This window comes from Cucurbita moschata, unplaced genomic scaffold (genome assembly GCF_002738365.1).
Source record: "Cucurbita moschata cultivar Rifu unplaced genomic scaffold, Cmos_1.0 Cmo_Scf00011, whole genome shotgun sequence".
Taxonomy (NCBI): domain Eukaryota; kingdom Viridiplantae; phylum Streptophyta; class Magnoliopsida; order Cucurbitales; family Cucurbitaceae; genus Cucurbita; species Cucurbita moschata.
In genome coordinates, this window is record NW_019268527.1 from 1,553,287 (window position 1) to 1,567,848 (window position 14,562).

Consider the following 14,562-nt stretch of genomic DNA (forward strand, 5'->3'; position numbering starts at 1 on the left):
ATAATTTAGCGTGGATACAAGAGGGTACATGCTTCGATAGAACCCAAATGGATGGAAGCTACAATGGTCGATGACATTTTGAACTTGAGATGATATCATGACGTGAAGGTCATGTTATTGACAACCAAGATGAGAATATGAGATGCAACGTTATATGTGAGAGACCTTGGCCTCGAATAGAGGCGAGATCGAGTCGGATGACTTGGCCTAGTATAGAGGCTAGTCAGATAGAGTCGCAGACAACTGAACATGCATGCACGAGCAATGTATGTAGCCAAACAAACTTAGGTTTCGCATGAAAGTGAAGGTTCGTTGATGGCTTGTGGGCTGCAGTGTTGGTGATTTTGTTAGGACATTTCATGTGCTACTTTATTATAATATGTCCTACCAAAGATATGGTGTATAAAGAAATCTTTCATCCTTATCCGTCTAAAAAGCTACAAATTTTCGTACGTGAAATTGAAAAATGTTGATCATTTTTTTAAATATCTAACGTAAATAATGCAACAAACACGTTTTAGGGTTTACGGTTTTTTTAATGTAATAGCACAACTATCCGTGGGCCTGCTTTCTAAGTCTCTGGGTTGCACAATGATATGATATTGGCTCTTCACAATGGTATGATATTGTTCACTTTGAGCATAAGCTCTTTAGTTTTAGATTTTCCAAAAAGACTCGTATCAATGGAGGTATATTCCTTATAAACCTATGGTCATTCTCTAAATTAGCCAACGTGGACTCCCTTCCAACAATCCTCAACAAGGGTTTCAATCATAATCGTTGGCAACTAAATATGAGAGCTGCACTCGTTGCAAGACGAGAAAGTCGAGAGAAGAGAGATTATTGATGAAGGGAAGACGACATGACTCGACTTGACCCGACCAAACTAAAAAGTACAAGAGTTTAGTTGGTCACCATCGGATGGCCCCGACAATCCGACTTCCCCTTACATTTCCTACAATATAATCATGTTATTTACTCCTTTCTTCTTAAGACTGAAGACTATCCTAATAGACCAACACGAGTCCTTCCAACATGTTTTTTTCTCCCCCACTATTAAGGTAGAGTTCGTGGCAATTACCTCTCGGTTTTGACAAGTGTCTCACCGTATCATGTGATAATAGTTCTACCACTAAGCTATACAAGAGCGTTATTATGCATGGACGCAACAATACATTGATATACAATTTTATTTCTCGTGTAATTTGACTCGAGATGGAGTTATTGAGCTAAAATAGTGTCACGGATAGGTAAATAAATAATAATCAAAATTTAAAATTTTGAAGTTAAATTATAAATTTGGTTGGGGGAAATTAAATAATTCTTATTTGCAAGTGTTTTATTAAAATGAGTTTTTTTTTTTAAAAAAAAAAGAATTATAAGTATAAAATTCATTTTCAATTTATTTAAAATTATATATATATAATTATATAAATAACGGATAGAGGGAAAATGATAGTGGGCCGTGTAAGCCTGGCCCAATATAAAGTCCATGTTCAGCGGTTCACGATTAGGGTTTCCCTACTATAAGAAACTCGAATTTCGTCTTCCTAGTACTCTTGCTTGCAGGAGGGACTCAATCTGGTTCAGAGAGGTGAAGATTTAGCATCCGCCGCCATGGTACATTTCCTCTTGCAGCGTTCCGATCTCCTTTTTCACTTCTTATTATCTGTACAATGCTTGAAATTCCACGAGCTTAGCAAGTTTCTGAATTCAGATTTATGTTAATGTTCCCTTTTACAGGTTAAGTACTCAAGGGAGCCGGATAACATCACCAAGTGTAAGTTTGTTCTTCTTAATTTGTATTTTTTTTTTTTTTTTAGTTTCATATTGATTTTCGTTATGCAGTTGTTGTGATTTGCACTATTTCTGAAGTTCTGTTAGAAACTTAGAAGTTCAGAATCTAATGCTTTTTGTTTTTAATTTATATTCAGCCTGCAAAGCTCGAGGCTCCGACCTCAGAGTCCATTTCAAGGTAACTTAGCTGCTTTAACTGCTTTCTCATTTCATTGTTCTTTTTCGTTGAATAAAAACCCGCCAATTCTGTGCAAGTATGTAGATTTTTAATACATGTATTCATTTATAGTTGTTAATGTTTTGGATTAAGAGTAATGTCATCTACATATTTGATACCGTGAATGTGATTATTTTATGACTGTCTGATGTTAACCTGATGAAAAAAGCAGGGTTCTGTTGCCTATTTTGTGAATAGTGCTCTTGTAAACTTCAGGAAAATCGAATTGGATCATTATTGGGTGAACCTCTGTATAAATAATTGCTAAAGGTTCAGTAAATAATGCTACATAATCTTTGCTGCTTGCTGTCATGGTTGATAGTTTTTGGATTGTGCGTACAAGAGTTATAATTTTGCACTATCTGACTTTATGTTGTGCATTTGATAATTATCTGGGGCTGATTGTAAGTTTGTAACCAACCTGATGAAAAAAGCAGGGCTCTGTTGCCTATTTTGTGAATAGTGCTCTCGTAAACTTCAGGAAAACTGAATGAATCATTATTGGGTGAACCTCTGTTTTTCTAATTTCTGAAAGTTCAGTAAATGATGCTACATAAGCTCTATAGCATTTACTGTCTCGTAAGTTTGCATCGATGATGGTCTTTGGAACCTAAAATTTTATTGCTGATAGGCCTTTTTTTGTTTGACTCAAAGAACACAGGTTAAATGTTAGTAAATTGTTTTTGAGGACCATTTATTCAATTAATTTTATACTATTCATACTAAATATTATGTAGAAATTGGAAAATTTTTACTACATTTATGTAGGATTTTCTGAAATTGGACTTGTTCTGTAACCTGATGAAAAAAGCAGGGCTTTGTTGCCTCTGTGAACTGGGCTCTCGTAAACTTCAGGGAAACTAAGTGCATGGTTATTGGGTGAACCTCTGTAGTAATTATCACTGAAGGTTCAGTAAATTGTGCTACATTTTTACCATATCATAGTGTTCAAAAAGGTTGTATACATAAAATTTCAGCAAATAAGTTGATATACATTAAACAAGTGATCCTAGATAGACATTTTTATGTGGGGCATCACCATTTTGCAAAGAATTATCTTGATAAAATGTACCTGTTCAAAAAGCAGGGCTCTGTTGCCTTTTATGAATGGTGGCTCTCGTCAAATTCAGGGAAACTGAATGCATTGTTATTGGATGAACCTCTGTAAAGCTAGTTGCTGAAGGTTCAGTAAATGATGCTACACAAATAATATAGCTTATCGACATAGAACATGGATCTAATTGTAACAATTAACATTCTCATAGTAGAATTTCATACTGTTTTATTGTAATAAGGTGTGGCTGTTCTCATTCTTGTCATTGTGAATTGGTTGAATTTTTTACAGCTTGTATAAACTTCTTGAATGCATCTTTTGTTACCTTGTTTTTAACTTATTGCATCCACCATCATTTTTTTTTTTTTGTCTGTAGAATACAAGAGAGACTGCGCATGCCCTTAGGAAGTTGCCCTTGGCCAAGGCAAAGAGGTATTTGGAGGATGTTCTTGCCCACAAGCAGGCTATTCCATTCCGACGTTTCTGCGGAGGAGTTGGACGAACTGCTCAGGCAAAAAATAGGCACTCAAATGGTCAAGGACGCTGGCCTGTTAAGTCGGCAAAATTCATTCTAGATCTTCTTAAGAATGCCGAGAGTAATGCCGAAGTACGTATAACCTTCTCTCCTAGTTACTTATGCCATCCCTGTTTTTGATAACGATTCTGACCCGACTATGGTATCTTCCTCATTCAGGTGAAAGGACTGGACGTTGATTCTCTCATTGTATCCCACATCCAGGTGAATCAAGCACAAAAACAAAGACGCCGTACCTACCGTGCTCACGGAAGAATTAACCGTATGTTTTTTCCTTAAGATCTCAAAAAGAACAACACTAAATTGTTTCTGGGTTTGATCATTGCATAAACTATCTGGAACGTTTGGTGTCTATTTTTTCTTGTGCAGCCTATATGTCATCTCCATGCCACATCGAGCTTATTTTGTCAGAAAAGGAAGAACCTGTGAAGAAAGAGGTAAAATTTGTATTAGATTTGTATATATTATGGTGTGTGTTTAGGGGGAGGGGTTGTTCATAAATGCTTGGTTTTGTGGTGGCAGCCTGAGACCCAGTTGGCAACGAGTAAAAGCAAGAAGGGTCAAGCTCTCCGCAGTGGTGCTTCATCCTGATCAAATATTATTGCCGCATTTTGTACTTGTTTTTTTGTTTCAAAGCAGAGTTTGGTTGCTTAAGTCTAGTCAAATATTAGAACGAGTTGTTTGGTATCCAATGCCTCTTAACTTTGTAGTTTATGGGATCCTCGATCATGTTCATTTTGGATTTTTATTCCCTTTTAAGCCAAGAGTTCTACAAATCTTTACTTCCTTTTCAACCTCCCTCTTTGTTTAGTTCATTGTTTGAAATCCCATTACTTTAGATCTTTTATGCTTTATGTTGAATTATAGAAATTCCGCTGTTTAATTTGAAATAAGAATAGGGTTTCAAGGAACGAGAACGGTGGAGGTGGAGGTGGAGGTGGAGTTTTCCGATAAAAAGAGGAGGGTGGAGGTGGAGGTGGAGTTTTCCGATAAAAAGAGGAGGGTGGAGGTGGAGGTGGAGGTGGTGTTTTCCGATAAAAAGAGGAGGGTGGAGGGAGGATGGGAGAGGAAGATTTTGTGAAAATATATGTCAATTTTTATGTTTTTCATTTGAAAATGTCATCTCAATCTCTTTTAGACTGAATAATAAACTTGAAATGATTATGGATTCGTGGATTTATAATCAAATAATATTTTCCGTTCTTTTGAGGAATCCCAAAGAGAACTTATGTTTAAAATCTACAATATTATAATATTGTCTAATATTATAGAGAGACGTTCATCTAATAAACCTAACTAAACTAATTGAATTGATTTGGGTTAAAATCATATATTCACGTTTTTTGTTTTTAATAAGACTAAATACTACTGTCTTTTTTTTTTTCTTTGATAAAATTAGAATATTATTTCTTAAACTATTTATTTATTTATTTTCAAATCTCTAATTAAAATTTGTGACTTAGTATTAATATATATTCTTGAAAAGTAACTTCAAATAGCTAAAAATTATTTTAAAGATGGGGCGGAGAATTAATAATTAATAATTAACCGTATAAATAAATATATCATAAACGTATATCTAAGAATTAATAAGAAATTTACGTAGTTTAGTTTAATTTAATCTAATTTGAGAAAAAATTCATAAAAGATAAAAGTTATTTATTTATTTGAATCCAATAAAATATAAATTCATAACCAAACGAACTCGGGGGGACAAAAAGGTACATTCACGACTTGTTTTTTTTCTTTTTACTGTTTATTCAGTCAATTAGATGCGCGAATTCAGCGGGACGGCTGAGATCTTACGTCTAAATTCTTCCGAATCAGGACCGTTAAAATACATACCGCTCTTCGTTTGATTTCTCAAAACAATTGACGTATTTCTTCCGCTCATTTCCTCCGGCGGATCATTACCCTTTGAACTGCACATCGTCGTCTCCAAATTCGCCTACAGGTTGCTACTCGCTCTCTCTATGATTCCTCTGATTCCCTTTATTTTCGTTTGTATGTTCTTGAATCTTTGCTCATAGCGATATGAAACGATTTCCCTTTTTCCAAGTAGGTAGGTCTTTTCATTATAGTTAAATCTTCCTTTCGAATTCTCAGTAATTTTCCTTGACTACCTGTTTTTGATCGACGAATTATGTTTTACGCCCCTCCGATGGTTTCGATCTGTCGATTTTCTTACATTTTTTTTCCATACTTCAGATGGATTGGCAAGGGCAGAAGCTTGCGGAGCAGATGATGCAGATTATGTTGCTTGCATTTGCCGTGGGGGCCTTTTCGACTGGCTATGTTATGGGATCGTTTCGGATGATGATCTTGGTTTACGCCGGCGGTGTGATTCTCACCACATTGATTACTGTTCCGAATTGGCCTTTCTTTAATCTCCACCCGCTCAAATGGTTGGATCCTAATGTGGCTGAAAAATACCCTAAGCCGCAGCAGCCGGAGCCTGCGGTTTTGAAGAAGAAATCCACTAAGAAGTAGGTCTGTTTGATTTGACTTTGTTCTCGTATTAACACAGTTTGAACCGTTGGATTACTAATTTCCCCACAATCATGATACATACACTGTTTTTATGGATTATAATTTTGAAGTTTTAGAGAAAGACATGTCTCTTTTTTGGTTTTCGCTATTGATTTTCAGTTGATTGTTAAAATAGATTAAATCATCATAATTTTAAGTTAATTGTCTGCTTTTCTTCCCTGGTTGTTAAGGATTTGTGGTTGTTATCATATGAATGTGAAGAGCACTTTGAAACTAAACTGAATTCATTCATCTAGAGGATGAATGTTGCATTTACAGATTGTCATCCGCACCCCATTACATCCAGGAATGCATTGCAAGTTTTCATTATTCATACGTTCCTGTTTCTATTGGTCTTATGTACATTGTTTGCCTATTCTCAAGGTGGAATATAGCTTGGCTCTGATGTTAGTCTACTTTCTTATGAAATTGGGCATTCGTGCACTCTTTTGTGCACTTGAGTTTCGAAAGGCACTCTGCTATATGTTTTGTGTGAATCGTGAGGTCTTCTTTAGATTTATTATGTGATTAACTCTAAGGGTTGGAATTGGCACTCAGGGGACTTCGGAGTCCATCTGTGAGATCCAACATCGATTGGAAAGGAGAATGAGTGCCAGTGAGGACGCTGGACTCCCGAAGGGGGTGGATTGTGAGATCCCACATCGGTGGGAGAGGGCAATGAAGCATTCATAAGGGTATGAAAACATCTCCGAAGGAGGGTGGATTGTGAGATCCCACATCGGTGGGAGAGGGTAATAAAGCATTCATAAGGGTATGAAAACCTCTCCTTAGTAAAGGCTTTTTAAAATCTTGAAGAAAAACCAGAAGGGAAAGTCATATCTGTTAGCTGTGGGCTTGAGCTGTTTCAAATGGTATTAGAGCCGGACACCGGGCGGTGTGTCAGTGAGAACGCTGAGCCCCGAAGGGGGTGAACACTGGGAAGTGTGCCAGTGAGGACGTTGAGCCCCGAAGAGGGGTGGACATTAGGAAGTGTGCCAGAGAGGATGTTGAGCCCCGAAGAGGGGTGGACATTAGGAAGTGTGCCAGAGAGGATGTTGAGCCTCGAAGAGGGGTGGACACTAGGAAGTGTGCCAGTGAGGACGTTGAGCCCCGAAGAGGGATGGACACCTGGCAGTGTGCCAGTGAGGACGTTGGGCCCTGAAGGGAGGTGGATTGTGAGAACCCACATCGATTGGGGAGGGGAACGAGTGCCAGTGAGGACGCTAGGCCTTGAAGGGGGTAGATTGTGAGAACCTACATCGATTGGAGAGGGAAACTATTGCCAGCGAGGACGCTCGACCCTAAAGCGGGGTGGATTGTGAGATCTTACATCGATTCGAGAGGGGAACGAGTGCCAATGAGGATGCTGGACCCCAAAGAGGGGTGGATTGTGAGATCCTACATCAGTTGGACAGGGAACGAAACATTCTTAAGAGTGTGAAAACCATTTTCTAGCAAACTCATTTTAAAACTTTGAGGGAAAGCTCAAAAGAGAAAGTCCAAAAAGGACAATATTTGCTGGTGGTGGACTTGGTTATTACCCCATCTTCAGATTTATGTGTTCATCTCATTCGAGCACATAGCTAGAACATCAAGTAATTAGTGGGTTTACTAGTCGGCCATTGATAGCGTTACCCTCTTCCGATAGCTAGAACATCAAGTAATTAGTGGGTTTACTAGTCGGCCATTGATAGCGTTACCCTCTTCCGACTCGGCTCAAATAGGCGAGTTACAGGTCTTTGTTGAGGAAGAGGTTTCTCATGTAGTTTCACTCTGCCTTGATAAGGATACATTTGTTTCTTAGGAATCGGTGAAATACAGAAATTATCATTTGGTTGTGAGCTAACTTTTTTCTGTTTCCTTTTTGCTTAAAACTACCATGTTTCCATATATCTCCCCTTTATTTTTTCTTGTGATGTTTGCTTACATTATTATGATAAATGAATGAGAATGATCTACTCTTTCGATTTTCTTCGTTTATTTCATTTATGAACGCTTACTTCACGACCCCAATGAACTATGATAATAATGTGTGATACGTTTGACCTGTTTAAAGGCATGTAATATTCATATGTTTCTTTCAAACCTCTTTAGGTTTGATGTTAAATTTCGATTCATTGGATTTGTCGTGATTAAGCTCCAGCTCATTTTGGAGTGAATTGTCTTGGGATCCAAGAGTGACCATCATAGATTCTAAGTTCAATAATGTTAAATTCTAACCTCTAACTTTGCAAAATTCAACATTGTTGGTGCTTATCAATGTGGGTAGAATTCATCCATAGTTATTTTTAGGTGGCCGACTTTGTGCCCCTTGACGTTGATCTGAATAGTGTGATTTAAAGCTTTTTTTTTATATGCTTTTATTTTAGAGAAAAATTGAATGGTAACATCAGGTGATAATTTGTGAGTATTTTATCTCTCTTTTTAAATTTGTTAATTATAAACTAAATTGTATTAATAGTGTTAACCGGATAAAACATCCAATCCCTCTAAGTTGTTACTCGAACAACTCGAACATGATTCTCTGGAATATCATATTGTTTAAAATTACACTAATAGTCATGAATTTTTCATATAATAAATAATATAACCACTACTCTATCAAACAAAACCTCCTTGATCTGCGCAAGACAATCCTCGGGCTAACCTTGCAATACCGGGGAGCACCATTGAGTTACATGCCGAATGATAATTTTTTTTGAAAACTTTTGAGAATATATATATATATATATATATATATATATATATTTGTCTTGCTATGATATTAATTTAATTAGTTAATTCATCCTAATAAATATATACTTTAATTGAATAAATAATTATAAAGGTTAATTTTTTATACTATATATATATATATATATATTTTTTTTTTTTTTTGGCAGAAATTTATATTTTTATTTTTAAAAAATAATTCCCAAATATGTCTAAAATTTCCGGAAAGTAAGATGCGGCAAAAGGGTTCAGTGCCCCATCGTTCTCACTTAAACCACCCGACCTTGAATATCTGAGAGAGGCACCTTGTCGAGCACGAGTTTCATCTCTCTAATGGCGCTTTCCCTTTGAGACCAATTAGGGTTTCTCTTTCACTCTCCATTGCAAGCACAATGTTCGGAGCTCAACTCTCCTCCTCCGCCTTCGGCACTCCGCAGTCAACTCCGGCCTTCGGCACTCCGCAGTCAACTCCGGCCTTCGGTACTCCACAATCAACTCCGGCCTTCGGTACTCCACAATCAACTCCGGCCTTTGGTACTCCACAATCAACTCCGGCCTTCGGAACTCCATCGGCATCCCCCGCGTTTGGAAACTTTTCATCAACTCCTGCTTTTGGAACTCCATCTTCGTCGTCTTTTGCTACCGGCTTCGGCTCGTCTCTTTTCTCCACTCCTTTCTCTTCTCAGCCTTCACAACAGCAGCAGCAGCAATCGCCGTTGTTTCAGCTACCAGCAGCTACAGGATTCGGTTTCCAGACTCCGTTTGCAGCGCCTCAGTCCAGTCCATTTCCAAATGCTCAATTGACCACCCAGATGGCCCCGGTGGCACCGCTTCCTTTCTCCATGGCAGATCGAGATATTCAAGTACGTTTCTGAAAGTAACTGGCAAGAACTAGCAATATCTCCTTTCTCCTTCTGTGTCTGCGCCATTTATTTTGTTTTTATTGTCTGCATCAGGCAATTGTTGAGGCTTACAAGGACGACGCAGGAAACCCTAAGTATGCCTTCAAGGTTTGTATTCCTGTTCTCGACTGGAATCGTAGTGCCTTTGTGTTTTTACCCTCGCTTACACATGAGAATTGATAATCGTGAGGAAAAATATTATAAACTTTCTTTTAAGTTCTAGAAAGTTGTGTATTCATCATTTCCAGTTGCTAGGAAGTTGATATTTGTGTTTATTTTGCAGCGTTTGTTGTTCAGTGTAACTGATCCTCAATATAGGGCGAAACCTGCTGGTGTGTCGGATGTGAGTTCCGTATATCGTGTTTCTACGTCTGAAGAACTTTCATGTTTGTATGTCTTTTTTTCATCGGATTCTACACTAAGTACGGATAATAGTTTGCATTGCCAGATAATGTGGGCTGAGGCTATGGCAAAACTTGAAGGCATGGAAAGTGCTGATAGAGAGCGATTGTGGCCACAGCTTGTTCAAGGTTTTAAGGATTTATCTCAGCGATTGAAGGTATTTCAATTTACTGCGAAATGTGTTGCGAAATTCTTTGATTATATTTTAAAATATTTGTCTCAGCGCTTGAAACTTGTGTATGTCCTCAATATCTTTGCATATTTGATTGTGCTCTATGAGTTTTAGCATATTTTTTGTTACAGCATCAAACTTTTTGTAGTTATTTCCATCAACGATGATGGATTTGCAGGCGTGTTCTTAAGCAATGTTAACCATATACATATAAATTTGAACCTGCGTCATGGATCTGATTAGATACTTAGGGTTCTTAAGGTGGCTGATCCAAAGTTACATCTGAGAGATTGTACTGATGGATGCAATTATATTTCTAGTTCACCTTTTTCACTGTATTAAGGATTCATTTTATTTCGAACTCAATGATTAATTAAGAAAAACGATAGGTTTGAAATAAATATATAGTTCGATGATTATACGTTCCCTTAAAAAATTATTTTGATAACCTTTAACATAAATAAAACTTATTTAAGATAATCATGTTTGGACTTACTGAATGGCTAAACTTGACCTAAAATTTTATAGTTTATTTAAATACACAAGATTTCATTTTCTTTAAAGTAAATTTATACTTTCGGTTATAGTGAAAAAAATTAAATTCATGATAACCGTACACATTAAAGTGTAAGCATTATTCAAAAATAAAATTCTAATAGCAAGCAAGATTGTCCTAATGTGCTTATATATAACTTTTTCCTCATAAATATCAGTAAGATTCAAAATGTCGCTAAGGTATTGCCTCCGTTGTGCCTGTACTGTATCTATCCCTTTTGGATGTTAATTGTTGTGACAAGTTCTGGTCCTTGTGTAATTGACATTCAAAACTGTTAAGTAGGAAAACACAAGTTATGTTTGATAGGATGCCAATTATGTTTATTTAATCCATCAATGTTGGTGGAACAAATGCAATAGCTTAGTGACTGGTTTTTTGTTTCCATTCAAGATTATTAGTATGTTCTTGGATAAGTACGATTATCTTTATGTTCAAGTTGCAGGGCATATGTAAATTGGAAATATCCATGGTATATCAATATTGCGTGTGCTGAAAGTGCTGTGCCATATTAGCTTCTGCGTGTGCTTCCAGCATGCCTTGTGAAAGTTTTTTATTCCAATTGAAATGTTCTTAAAAGTTGTCAAATACTGAATCTGTTTTGTTTCTGTCACTGTTTATAAAAATATTTTTAACATCTGAAAATATCTTAAAAGAGTAATATTTGTGCAACCCATTTTAAGTGTATTATCCTTTTCACACGTCCTCGTGTTTGCTGAGTGAAGCAGCCTGGTTTGTTGCACTGACACTTCTGGGGTTAATACAGATTCAAGATGAAGTCATTCTTTCTGATGCTGAGAGACTGCGGATGACCCAAAGCAATGTCAAAACGGTAATCTGATGCTTCCTTGAGGATAAATTTTTTTAATTTCTTTTTTTTAATTGACAATTGATTTATACAGCTTCAGAGGCATTTTCTAGCTGATACTCTACCTTGGATCCAAAGATTGAAACAGAAGGAGCAAGGTCTTCAAAGGCGTCTTTTGAGAGTATGTATTATTTTTTATAATCAGTGGGCCAAAAAGAAAAAAGAATGATAAGGATGTGATCTTCATGTTTTCCTTCCCTCCGCCCCACCCAACACACACGCACACACAAAATGTTCATAATGCTACTGATGCCAAAGTGCTTCTATTTTATATTTTCCCTTTTGTTCGATTAAAGATGATGAGAGTCGTGGAGGCGCTAGAAAGTAAGGGTTGCCGAGTGCCTATAATGACAGGGGAGGCTGAATTGGCTGAGAGGTTAGCTTTGATAACAAGACAGGTAGGTATCCTTCCCCCCCTTTTACCTCAATTTCAAAAACTGAAAATATCCATGCAGGGAATTCGCAGCGCATTTCCATAGTTGAATCAAATTCAACTTTATCCTCATTGTTAAACATGTAAATTATTGCAAAATTTAAATAACTTGATAAAATTTTCAATTATCATTCTGCAAAAAGAAACAGACTGAAATTTTAGAATCAGTGCTTTAATTTTTCTTTCTAAAGAACATCGTATTTACATTATCTTTTATTGCCTTTTAATGTTTACTATAATATGATATTATTGTCTACCATTATAATATACCTTAAAAATGAACTTATTTTCCATGTAGGAGGGCAAGTTGTCTTCTTCTTTATCAAGTCAATGGGGGGATAAACTAGAATTAAAATTTTAACTAGGGGAAAATATGTTACTTACCCAAAAAGTTGTTTATCGTAATGAGATTCTTGGACATGTTTCAGTTGAGAGGATCTGGAGCAGAGCTTTCGAGGAGGGTGAAAAATTTGCTTACAATTACTTGTGGTCAAGCAAATGGCTCTGGTGCTGGTAATTCTATCTATCTTCAAGGTTCGACAAAAATACATGAACAGAGTCTTGCTGATATGCAGGAGGTGCGTATATGTGTTTGGAGTCTGCTTTTTCACTCGAAGTTTTGCTGAAAATAAACATAATGAGGCTTACCTAAATTGTGTTGACAGTCTTTCAAAAATAAAAGAAAAAAGTGGTATAATTATTTGTTAGTGAGAATTTTGTTAAATGCAGTTATTTTATTGTCTGATTTATTAACCAACATCATCTACATGTCGAGTGGCAGGTATTGCAGCAGCAGACTGAGGCCATTGCTAGACTTGGAACTGTTTTAAAGCGAGATGTTAGAGACATGGAAATTATAATGGCTGAAGACAAAGAGATGATAGATGATTTGAGTTAAAAGGAATTGAGTTCACATTTCTAGCCGATTTTCTGTTTTGTTATTGATATATTTGCTTTGAATTTTCCAAAAGGAAAAATTAAAATCTGATTTCAAATGTTTTATATGCTGCCCAAGTTATTCGTCTAGTGCTGGCCGACATCTCTTCAGAGAGCCTGGGTTAGTACTTTGTTAAGATGTGGTCAATCTGAAATGCTTAATACCTATTCGATTTTGATTCGATGCAGGGTTAAGGGCTGAGCTGTAATTGAGTGATAAGGCAGCATGAACAGTTGCTATGTTGGTCGCTTAGCGTAGTCGACATCAGCAAGGTATTGGATTCATGAAAAAACCTTTAAAATCTTGGCATTTGGATGATATACCTCTTTTTTTTATAAAAGCCTATGCTAGGAAGAAGGATTTGTGGCTTCTTAAACTTTAGTTGTGTATAGTTTATAGTTAGATATGTTTATTTTGAGTAACCCCTTAAGGTCACGTATATATGTGAAAAGGTTAGACATGCCATCCCATAGAAATTTTTTTCGAGGCCACAAACTAGACGAAAAGGTTTGGGGCAAAATTTAGAGAGATGTAATATCACGAAATGGCTAGGTAAGCACCACAAGTAGGCCTAGGCTATTTCTTTGCAAAATTGTGCTCAATCTCATACGTGGCAACCAGATCTCTTCTTTAGTTGGGGGAAGAATCGGATTTTTGAGGAACCTATTAAGAAAATTAGATTTGGTTAGACAATGCGTGTAGTTGGTAAACCAAGATATTGAATATTTGACAAAAATATTCAATATGATTCGAAGGATACATATTTGGTGTCGGATTTGCTTATTAAAGCTTACCGAGGTTGCAAAGAAAGAAATATTATAGAGATTAGAGTGAGGGAAGGTAGAAATTGGAGGGGGTTATGCTACTATTGCTAGAGAAACAAATGTTAATATAGAAAGGGAAATGGAAATTTTGAAAGGCAACTGCGAAATATTATTAAGTTTTGAGATTTTGAATGATGAAATTATGTTCTTCGCACTTTTGGTTCGTTGGATAATGTTTTTATTTAAATTTTCTATTTCTTAAAATTAGGTTTGTTTTAGTATGGTGTATTGTTTACCTTTCAAAGGAGAGGTGTACTTTGTTCGAGAGGGGCATCGGCTAATTTAGAGAATGATCATGTTTTTATAATTAAATAATACTATTTTCATAGATAAGAGGTCTTTTGAGGAAGTTTGAGCTTATGCTCAAAGTGAACGAGCAAGAGCAATATCATACCATTGTAGAAGTTGGGTTTATCTAACAATTTCCATTGGGTTTATCTAACAATTTCCATATTTTATTAAGGGATATGACTGAAAATTTTCAAACTACATGGCATAAATTTCTACTTTCCTCATTCATTACTGCAAAATATAAAACGAAAACAAATTATACCACAAAGATCAGAGAAGGAGAAGAACAACAATTACAAAATCAAAAGGTAAAAAAAAAAAAAAAAAAAAAAAAAA

General features: G+C 36.3%; 3 protein-coding genes and 4 non-coding genes across 8 annotated transcripts; all 7 read left to right on the top strand.

The window, feature by feature from the left end:
- Positions 1-1,482: 1,482 nt before the first annotated feature.
- Positions 1,483-4,390, top strand: LOC111450019 (60S ribosomal protein L17-2). Its single transcript, XM_023090152.1, has 7 exons — positions 1,483-1,620; positions 1,744-1,780; positions 1,935-1,975; positions 3,445-3,675; positions 3,763-3,865; positions 3,973-4,040; positions 4,126-4,390. The coding sequence occupies exons 1-7, from the start codon at positions 1,618-1,620 to the stop codon at positions 4,192-4,194; spliced, it is 552 nt and encodes a 183-aa protein (XP_022945920.1). The 5' UTR covers positions 1,483-1,617; the 3' UTR covers positions 4,195-4,390.
- LOC111450070 lies at positions 2,177-2,307 on the top strand. Its single transcript, XR_002711759.1, has one exon. It is a non-coding gene; the product is annotated as a small nucleolar RNA snoR74 (small nucleolar RNA).
- Positions 2,442-2,571, top strand: LOC111450071. The gene has a single exon (XR_002711760.1). It is a non-coding gene; the product is annotated as a small nucleolar RNA snoR74 (small nucleolar RNA).
- On the top strand, positions 2,819-2,945 carry LOC111450069. Its single transcript, XR_002711758.1, has one exon. It is a non-coding gene; the product is annotated as a small nucleolar RNA snoR74 (small nucleolar RNA).
- Positions 3,092-3,220, top strand: LOC111450072. Its single transcript, XR_002711761.1, has one exon. It is a non-coding gene; the product is annotated as a small nucleolar RNA snoR74 (small nucleolar RNA).
- Positions 4,391-5,811: 1,421 nt separating the features above from the next.
- LOC111449278 (probable signal peptidase complex subunit 1) lies at positions 5,812-6,303 on the top strand. The gene has a single exon (XM_023089115.1). It carries the CDS (start codon positions 5,812-5,814, stop codon positions 6,091-6,093), a length of 282 nt encoding a protein of 93 aa, XP_022944883.1. The 3' UTR covers positions 6,094-6,303.
- Positions 6,304-9,086: 2,783 nt separating this feature from the next.
- LOC111449684 (nuclear pore complex protein NUP54) lies at positions 9,087-13,469 on the top strand. 2 transcript variants are annotated; one of them, XR_002711700.1, is made up of 10 exons: positions 9,087-9,707; positions 9,801-9,854; positions 10,030-10,089; positions 10,195-10,305; positions 11,640-11,705; positions 11,776-11,862; positions 12,038-12,139; positions 12,603-12,752; positions 12,956-13,231; positions 13,300-13,469. XR_002711700.1 is itself a non-coding variant. In XM_023089686.1 (9 exons), the coding sequence occupies exons 1-9, from the start codon at positions 9,237-9,239 to the stop codon at positions 13,070-13,072; spliced, it is 1,218 nt and encodes a 405-aa protein (XP_022945454.1). In that variant the 5' UTR covers positions 9,087-9,236; the 3' UTR covers positions 13,073-13,469. The 2 variants fall into 2 exon arrangements, 1 of the variants encoding a protein (XP_022945454.1); XM_023089686.1 differs by having other exon boundaries at positions 12,956-13,469.
- The last annotated feature ends 1,093 nt before the right edge of the window (positions 13,470-14,562 follow it).

Excerpts from the sequence above, each read along its gene's own strand:
- LOC111449278 (XM_023089115.1), top strand. The coding sequence starts at position 5,812 with ATGGATTGGCAAGGGCAGAAGCTTGCGGAGCAGATGATGCAGATTATG.
- LOC111450019 (XM_023090152.1), top strand. Across the intron at positions 3,676-3,762 it reads ATGCCGAGAGTAATGCCGAA|GTGAAAGGACTGGACGTTGA; the intron begins GTACGTATAACC and ends TTCCTCATTCAG. Across the intron at positions 4,041-4,125 it reads AAGAACCTGTGAAGAAAGAG|CCTGAGACCCAGTTGGCAAC; the intron begins GTAAAATTTGTA and ends TTGTGGTGGCAG.
- LOC111449684 (XM_023089686.1), top strand. The coding sequence starts at position 9,237 with ATGTTCGGAGCTCAACTCTCCTCCTCCGCCTTCGGCACTCCGCAGTCA. Across the intron at positions 11,706-11,775 it reads CCCAAAGCAATGTCAAAACG|CTTCAGAGGCATTTTCTAGC; the intron begins GTAATCTGATGC and ends TGATTTATACAG. Across the intron at positions 12,753-12,955 it reads GTCTTGCTGATATGCAGGAG|GTATTGCAGCAGCAGACTGA; the intron begins GTGCGTATATGT and ends GTCGAGTGGCAG.